Source organism: Argentina silus (assembly GCF_951799395.1).
Source record: "Argentina silus genome assembly, chromosome: 17".
Lineage (NCBI taxonomy): Eukaryota > Metazoa > Chordata > Actinopteri > Argentiniformes > Argentinidae > Argentina > Argentina silus.
The window spans coordinates 12,307,740-12,316,922 of NC_139671.1; the positions used below are offsets into that span (position 1 = coordinate 12,307,740).

Genomic DNA, 9,183 nt, shown 5'->3' on the forward strand with positions numbered 1-9,183 from the left:
ATTCTTTAAGCAAACAATGCCCCCAGGGATATCAGAGCACAGCAGTTAGGAGTTAAGTGCCTTGCTCAAGGGCACAACGGCAGTGGTAGGCACCTTAGATAAGATGCCAGCAACCCTCCAGTCAACAGCTCACATCGAACCAGCGACCTACCGATTACTGGCAGTAGGCCACCAGTAGGCTACCCCTGATAGTAATGATGAGGATGAGGATGGGGATGAGAATGATGATGATGGTGAGGATGGTGATGATGATGAGGATGAGGATGAGAATGTATCTTCCTCATGTCTCCTTCAGGATGACCCCAACTCGCCTTCACCCATCACCCGGGCTGGACAGAATGCCACAGGTAAATCCTGATACACAATACACAGCATGAGAGTGATGATACAAATACAAAACAATGCACTTTTATTCATGGTCTGATTGAGGTCTTTATTGCAAGACATACTCTGACCCAAATGGTAGCATGGTCAACAATATTACAAATGAATCACAAACATGAAAGCACATTAATATACAACACTCTATTTAACTGTATGCACAATATGAATACAAATATGATACAATGCAAAAACAAGAAAAATGCTGATGTTGCTGATGACAAGGGCTCTATAGATGAAAGTGGGCAGTAGAGTGGGATATTAGCAGGTGGATAGATTAGAGTACCAGGTGGCCATTGTTTTAGATGGGCACTGACCAATGGTCTTCCTCTGTCCGTCCTTAACCCTCTCCTCTCCCACAGATGGAGTAAAGAAGCCATGGGACCGAGCCAACTCTGCAGAGAGGTCATCACTGGTATCAAGGTGAGAACCAGAGGGACTCAGCTTGTCAGCTAAACAGGTCTAACCTTGGTTAGACATGTGTTACAAACACAATGCTGGTTAACTGTGTTCTGGGTGCCAGTTTGTGCAGCAGCCAACTCCATTGTCATTGTCTTGCCAAACAACCGTTGAGATAGACAGCAGGTCCAGACTGTTTGGCATGGCATCGACCAAGTAATTGGCTCAAGCAGAAACAGACTATAACACTTGGGCTTGGCTGACTGTGTAATAGCCTTTGCTAATCCGGTGCAGTAGATGTTTCCCTGCATTGAACATAATGTCTGTCAGTTGGTAGTACTGTATGCATATATGAAATCATTTTCATAAAGATCAAATGAAATCTTCTTTATGAAGCATGTGTCACAAGGTTGCCACAACATGGCTATACCAAGAATGGAAAAAAAGGTCAAATAATTTGATATAAATGTTAAGCAGTATTTTTAATTCAAATATCTTGATGTTTGTTCCTGTGTGTGTAGGGTACGACCCGTGGGTAGTAGCAGCGACACAGACGCCTTAGACTTTGACAGAATGAAGCAGGTAAAGAGCTCTACAGTGTCAGCACCGCTCCTCTCACCTAAGACTGGGGTTCCCAAACTGTTTTGCATTGTGGCCTACTGTACTTAAAGCCTTTGGAATTCTCTATGAATAAAACTTTTGAACCAAAACCCACATCCCAAAAGCCCACTACCCACCAGTGAGTTCTGACCCTATATTTGATATAGACTGTAAAGTGGGGTGCTGTATTGTATTAATTGCATTTGTTTACATGTAACAGGAAATCTTGGAAGAAGTTGTTCGTGAATTGCACAAAGTGAAGGATGAGATCATTGATGGTAGGTAATCTCTCAGAGACAAGAATTCCCCTGAAAATGTATTGATTAAAAGAGATGGTTATTGGTAGAGAAGGAAGAGTGATAACACTATTGGCCACTAGATGGCAATAGAGATAGGGAAACTGATCTGGGAGTATTATCATTTAAAAGTAAGCCGACACGAGGATATTATCCAAGTTACAAGTTGGTCAGAGATTTGAAGATAAGATTACTCTTCCTAATCTGCAATTCTACACAACAACCTCAGACCCATAAGCTCCTTTAACAGGTCCTTGGTAGATATTACCTCACTAGCTGAGATCCTGTGCAGTGATACAGATGTGCTTACTAACAAAATAATCAGATTTAATCTATCATGCATCTACTAATGGAGAACATGATTCCATTAAACCAAAGAGCCAATCCAAAATAGACTATAGTCTAGCGCTATATTAATATGCTGCTGATATACAGTATCATTATGGGGTTCTATCTTCACCTACAATGTTGTTCTTGTGTGTCTTCTTTTTTTCTAGCCATTAGACAAGAACTCAGTAGAATTAGCACGACATAATCTTTCAGAACCACCCATGTGACCCACGTTTTGGAACCATCGTCCCCACGGCAACTGCTGTGACTCTGAAGAGGGAAGGAAGGAGACCCAAACTACAACATTTTATTTATTCTATGTTGCTGTGATGTTGACGCAATGTGGCAATGTTGCTGAAACACTACAGGAACGTTCCTATGGTTTCGTTTGGTTTGGAGAAAGAGATGGATGGAGGACACTCTCGCACTGATTTCTCTGTTTTCTTCTCTGGTTATGTTTTTTTCTCTCTGTCCATCGGTAGCCCGGTTTGCTGTTTTGTTTTCAGTCTTAAGGAAAATTGATGAAATTCAAGTAAGATCTCGATTTTTATGACTTTTTTGTTTTGTTTTTAAGTTTTTGTTTGTGTTATTATTACTATCATTGTCATTACTATTACTATTTTTATTATTGTAGATGTAATGGTGTGAATATAAGTAGTAGTAGTTTTAGTGATTACAGTAGTAATAATGACAAAATAATAATGATAATGATATTAATGATGATGATATTAATAATCATTGAACATCATTTTATGTCAGCCTTTTATATTTTATATTGGTATTTTTTTCCCCTTTGGTTGTGTTGAAGATACGATTATAAGCACATACAGATTTCTTTCTCATTACCTGACCTCAAGATTTTTTAAAGAGTTTTGTATCCTTTTCGCCAACACAGTTGTGTGTGGAATCACTGACTGAAAGATTTTTAAAAACAGGTCTTAACCTGAAACAGAGGGTGGAATATAAACTATTGCTCTTTGGATATTGCAATCTTATGAACAAAACATCAGTACACCAGAGTATTTGTGATCATGTTGTTAATAAAATGTTTATTGGCTGCAAGGATATGGTGAAGTATTGTTCGTTTTATTATTTCCTTTTATGACCAAGTGCTTCCTGGTTTGAAAAAAAGAAAAGAAAAAAAAGATACACACTAAGTTTAAAAATGAATTCAAATAAAACTGTGAACAATGTCTTGGATAAATGAAGTGGTCTCTTTGATTGACTGAGTCATGAGTGTTTGTGTTGGTGTGCTTGTCTGCTGGTCTTGATTTAATTGTCTTAATCTCCAAGTTTCCAAGTTCAGTTAGTCTCTGATGGAATGGAATTCTAGTGAAGGACTCTCCAAATCAGACTTGGGGGCATGAGCCAGGGGGCATTTGACATGGAGCATGGAGCAATTTTCAGAACTGTAATATATAGCTAACATGATTCCAGGGCTGTTCTATATGAGAGAATATCACCTCTGTTCTACACCATCCATTCCCATATGATTCTTCTGTCATGTCCCCTCCCTGAGTCCCAGTTTTGATTGTATAGGTAATGCACCACCTGAGGTGTGAGTTGGCTATGTCCCCTACAGCGCCATCTAGAGGTTAGATTAGAAAAAGACATAAGAGATTTGACTTGATAAACAGCACATATTGGATAACTGCACTAGTTATCCAATATGTAGGTGTTGATGCTTTTGACTGTAGCATATATCTTCTCTCACGTTTCTCAATATACTCTGTATTCTTCTTACAACTTGAGAATTACAAAATGTTCTCAGGCTTTGCCAAGCCTTCACATTTAGGCATCATAGTAATGTGTTTACATGCATTGTTCAAATATTCAAAACGAATCACAATTGAAATGAATAAGCTCTGCACAGATTAATAAACAATGTTATTGGGAGGGGGGGTGGCGGTATACAACATGAAGTCAAGGTTAGATTAGATTAGATTAGATTAGATTCAACTTTATTGTCATTGTGCAGAGTACAAGTCAAGGTTAAAGATTATAGAGCAGATTCAATGCATAGTGTCAGGTATGGTTAATATACACAGATCATATCTCAAAAGCAAAGTATGATCGCATCCATAATTTATGTCCAATATGAATATCCAATATGGATCTCTTTTTCAAGGAAGCCCTCCCCTGGCCAAGATGTACAGTAGCAGTAGCATTCCCATAATGTAAAATACAACAAATACAGTACAACAGCAGCAGCAACAACAACAACCATAAACAGACAAACCATGTACAGTTTCTCTACTGTAAATAAATTAATAATTAAAAAAAAAAAAAAAAATGGATAGATAAATGCCATAAATGTAAATGTAATGTAAATGACAAGCTCTCCCTTCCCCGGAGTCTCGCGAGGTTTGACATTTAGAGCATAGTGGTGACGAGAAGTGGTATGGGACCGAGTGGAGAGTTATTTGTGTTATCGAAGTGGGAGAACAGGAGCAGGGGGGTGTGTTTGTGGGGCAAGCGAGCATAGCACAGACAGTGTGCGTGAGAAAGGCAAGCAAGCTGGCGGACTATAATATGGCATCGGGCGATACGCTCTATATTGAGGCGGACGGCTCGGAGATGCCGGCTGAAATAGTGGAACTACACGAGATTGAGGTGGAAACGATACCGGTGGAAACTATCGAGACTACGGTGGTCGGAGGAGACGACGACGACGACGACGACGACGAGCCTATGATAGCACTTCAACCGCTAGTCTCAGACGACCCGAATTCAATGCACCACCACCAAGAAGTGATCTTAGTGCAGACCCGAGAGGAGGTAGTTGGTGGGGATGACTCGGACATGCATGGGGACGGGGGTTACGAGGATCAAATCCTCATCCCCGTCCCAGCCCCCGGTGTGGAAGACGAATATATCGAACAGACTCTGGTGACTGTGGCAGGGAAAAGCTCTGTGGGTCGGATGAAGAGAGGGGGAGGTGGCAGTGGAAAGAAAGCGGGCAAAAAGAGCTACTTGAGCGGTGCAGAAGCAAGTGGTAGAAAATGGGAGCAGAAACAGGTCCAAATAAAGACCCTGGAGGGGGAATTCTCTGTCACAATGTGGGCTTCGGGTAAGTGGGTTAGCTAGCTATAGCTGTCAGTTCAAACTGTCTCGTCTCCGCATTGTTTTGTGCTCGGTCGTAGCCTGTGCAAGGGGCCTTGTTGCAGGGCGTTGTCCATATGCAACAGTGTAGTTCCTCGGGTAGTGCGTCGGGAGCACTTTGGAAGATTTCGGTGCAGAATTGCGCGTCAGTAGATTGAAATGTTTTTGTTTTGAAAGGAGGCCATGTTTTTAGGTGTTGCTGGGCGCCGCCATGTTCCCCGAGACCAGTATGGCGGCCCGAAAAAATGGCGATAGAACGGGCGAAGATGGCGGCGGTTGGGGGAGCGAGCGCGCTGCTGGCTCCAGAGAGAAGGCCGCAGACTGTGGCGTAGCTATCACTAGGCTAGCTCGCTGTGGCTACTGCTAGCGGTTCGGATTGCCGGTCGCTCGCTAGCTGTATCGATTAGCGATTCACTCGAGTGGTGTTATATCTTCATAGTCTATATAACTTACTGTCAAGACTTTGTTTGCCAGGGTGGTCTAGTAGCTTAGCTCTAGTAGCTAAATATATATTTTTAGGCTAGCAACAACAAGTCCGGATATGGCCGGTGAGTTCGTCCCTAGCCCAGGCTATGCTCTGCTGGGGATATGGGACGCCTGGTACACGAGATTAGTAGGAGATACGCATCGCGGCTGGCTGGTGAGCATGAGATTTAGCAAGAATCAAAGCAGGTTTGGAGATAAACAAACGGTGTAGCAGGGCAGGGATACAGCCGGGCGGATGAGGCGTGCATGTTTCTCGAAAACACACACATCAACATCCAGCCGCTTAGTCATTGAAATAATACATTATGATAAATGCATGTTATAAAAATGAAATGTTTTTAACAGCTCATGTTTCCCAATGTTGTGTTTATATTATCGGTTGAGTCCCTACATTGTGTTCTAGATAATAAAAAAGACATTGACCATGAGTCAGTTGTGGAGGAGCAGATCATTGGAGAGAATTCCCCACCAGACTACTCTGAATACATGACAGGGAAGAAGCTGCCCCCTGGTGGCATCCCAGGGATAGACCTCTCAGACCCCAAACAGCTGGCAGAGTTCGCAAGGTGAGTGCGCCACTTAAACCTACCTGCAAGATGGAGGTAGGCTACAATGAATATACACACAGAAAAATGAATGACCATACAATTAGTATACATGCAGAAATACATCAGCAAATCACACTTTCACGTGTTGATTTAGAGGACACTAGGGCTAGTGTTTATCTGTAGTTTTCTCAAAGACCTGCTTTCATTGAGCAGGCTTTGTAGTAGTATATGTCAGAGGTAAACAACTTTTCAAGGTAGTGAAAGTCAGGCCCAGGCGTAAGCTGACTGTCCCATGTGGATGTTGTGTTCTTAGCCCCTTCAGCTTCAGTAACAGTGAGGGTCGCTTTGGTCAGAACCCAGTTCGGTAAGTTCTAGTCAGCTCCTACAGGAGCAGGCTTTCATACCTCCATGAACACATATCAGCTCACAGGGGTCCCCATCGTTTACACTCACACAGATAGAGCACTTGGACACAGAGGGAATAAGCGACTGTTGTAAGCCTCACAGAACAACTTGCATGGGTGTTAGTTTATTGACACTTTAAGGTTAATGTGTGTGTGTGTACACTAAAACCTCATTGATGAGACCATAAGAAGTCATGTGGTGTTTGATTCTCTGTAGATGTGGCCGATAAAAGCTCACACTCCATATCTGATTTGTTTTCACAGGATGAAGCCAAGGAAAATCAAGGAAGATGACGCGCCAAGGACGATAGCCTGCCCTCATAAAGTAAGTCTCACCACTGTACCCTGTGCCTCTGGGAAGTGTAGATCACCCAACAGACAGGACTGTTAAGCTGCCCCGATGCGATTTCTTCCCCCTATCTAAACACAGTGTTGTTGCCTGGTTAATTTGCATAGAATTTATGATTAGTAGAAATGACTTTATAATTTAAAGCAGTATGCCAGATGTGTATACTAGTAACAAAAATCATATGGATTTAGTCTTCCATTTTTGTTCCATCCATTCTATTTCTATGATATTTGTCTCATTTTGTCTCTCGTGTATTGATATGTGAAAGACCCAAGTGGATGTTTTAACCCTGTCATGGTCTCTGTTGTTCTCAGGGCTGCACGAAGATGTTCAGGGATAACTCAGCGATGAGGAAGCACCTCCACACCCATGGACCCCGCGTGCACGTCTGCGCAGAGTGCGGCAAAGCCTTTGTAGAGAGCTCCAAACTCAAACGCCATCAACTCGTTCACACAGGGGAGAAGCCCTTCCAAGTATGTACCTACACTCACACACACACACACTGTTAGAAACTCTCACACAGAATCAGAATTCTTTTATTTGACCAAGTATACTTGCACATACAGGAAATTGACTTGGTGAGGTTGGTGCATGGGACATAAAAAACAATAGCAAATAGTAGCAAAGGGGGAAAGCACTTGAAAGTATACTCACCTACCCTTGTAAACAAACATAATGACACCATTTATATGTTCTAACACAAGTCTCCTTTCTCTCCTTGCAACCTGTGAACAGTGTACTTTTGAGGGCTGTGGGAAGAGGTTTTCGCTGGACTTTAACCTGCGCACACACGTGCGGATCCACACCGGAGACAGGCCGTACGTCTGTCCCTTTGACGGCTGCAATAAGAAGTTTGCCCAGTCAACCAACCTCAAGTCCCACATCCTTACACACGCCAAAGCCAAAAACAACCAATGAGGACCCTCCTACCAGCTCAAAGTCCCCAGCCCCCACAGCAGCATCTTAGCAACACACAAGAAACCTCTTTAGAGGAAAGAAAGAAACAATTGTGACTTTTTGATTAAAAAAAACTGAGAAGACAGAAGATTCGAAGAAATTCAAAAGGTACTGAAATTCTCCAGGTCCTTCCCCTGTTGTATTGGCTGAAGAATACAGTGGCACTGTGTTACCCCCCCCCCCCACCCCCCTTCGCAGTGGCATGTTGTTGCCGGAAAGATGGAACTCATGGACTAGCATCAGAGTCTATTCTTTTTTAAACAGAGTTGAAAGATGGGGCAATCTGTCTGTTTTTCACTTTGAATTAATCTCACTGGTCTGTATTGCTGCATAGCTTTTAATTGTCTATTTCTCCAAGTGTGCATATTGTACACTCATTTTGGAATATGTTGAGTAAGACAATTATTTCCTGAGTATTGAAATCTGCTGACCGTATGATAGTCCTATGAGGAGACACGACATGACATGAGTTACTGTATCACATGCTTCAAACGTGTTTTATGTAAAAAGTTCTGTTTTGTTTGCATTTTCATCCCTACTTTGGTTGTACTGCTCTAAACATTAAATAATCTTGTATACCTGTATTGTATGGCTGTATTGAAATTATGTAGACATTGATAGAGGCGTGATTTAAAGTGTTAACCAATCTAACTTTTAGTCATGAGTTGCTTTATTTTTTTTTATGGATTGTCCTATGGACGGAGAAACGTCGTAACGTTGACTCACTTTGAGCCTGTCTCTGTTGGAGTACTCAAAACACATCAAATCGACAGCGTGACCATCAGTTTCTTTGTTAGAATGTATTGTACAGGCGTCAACCATGAACTTCCTATGTTAATATTTACACCCATGTATTTCAATGGCCCACAATAAAAAGGTCATCCCTAATCAGTTTATTCCATCTACTGTCATTATTTCTATTAGAATGCAGTGGCAGTGTTAAACTCATTTTAGATTTAGCCCAATTCCATATTGGCCCTAACTTCAAGCACTTGCGTAGATCTGAAGAGATTGGATAGTGGTGCTACTATGGTGAAAATACCACCATACCTAATTAGTGGATAAAGAGGATGGTGGACATCAGGATTTTTCTTATGCCAGAGAGAGAAATTACTGATCCTTTCACATCTTCATTAAATGCAAAGCAGTAGGAGCTGAGGTCTGTTTGGTTAAGAGTTCTCCCTTTTTTCTGCATTGGCTGCAGGTTTCGCTCATATCTCAGCATCCTGTTGGATCCCTCTTCCAAGAACAGCGTTAGCCAGATTCTCGTTCATCCTTGCAGTAGCCCAATCATAATCAACTAAATGGCATGTAGTATATAATCTCGGAGA

General features: G+C 41.9%; 2 protein-coding genes across 4 annotated transcripts in view; both read left to right on the forward strand.

The window, feature by feature from the left end:
- evlb (Enah/Vasp-like b) overlaps positions 1-2,211 on the forward strand; it is a gene marked incomplete at both ends in the record, with an annotated part of 28,120 nt that extends 25,909 nt beyond the window's left edge. The window contains 5 exons of the mRNA XM_083688434.1: positions 296-347; positions 744-804; positions 1,302-1,362; positions 1,601-1,658; positions 2,174-2,211. Coding sequence (XP_083544560.1) covers positions 296-347; positions 744-804; positions 1,302-1,362; positions 1,601-1,658; positions 2,174-2,211 — 270 coding nt within the window. The remainder of the gene's footprint in view (positions 1-295; positions 348-743; positions 805-1,301; positions 1,363-1,600; positions 1,659-2,173) is intronic.
- A 2,222-nt stretch (positions 2,212-4,433) lies between these two features.
- On the forward strand, positions 4,434-8,748 carry yy1b (YY1 transcription factor b). Of its 3 annotated transcripts, none has more exons than XM_083688878.1 (6): positions 4,434-5,076; positions 5,998-6,160; positions 6,456-6,506; positions 6,811-6,871; positions 7,210-7,368; positions 7,631-8,748. In XM_083688878.1, exons 1-6 carry the CDS (start codon positions 4,539-4,541, stop codon positions 7,811-7,813), a joined length of 1,155 nt encoding a protein of 384 aa, XP_083545004.1. In that variant the 5' UTR covers positions 4,434-4,538; the 3' UTR covers positions 7,814-8,748. The 3 variants fall into 3 exon arrangements, with proteins under 3 accessions (XP_083545004.1, XP_083545005.1, XP_083545006.1); XM_083688879.1 differs by having other exon boundaries at positions 6,010-6,160; XM_083688880.1 differs by lacking the exon at positions 6,456-6,506.
- The last annotated feature ends 435 nt before the right edge of the window (positions 8,749-9,183 follow it).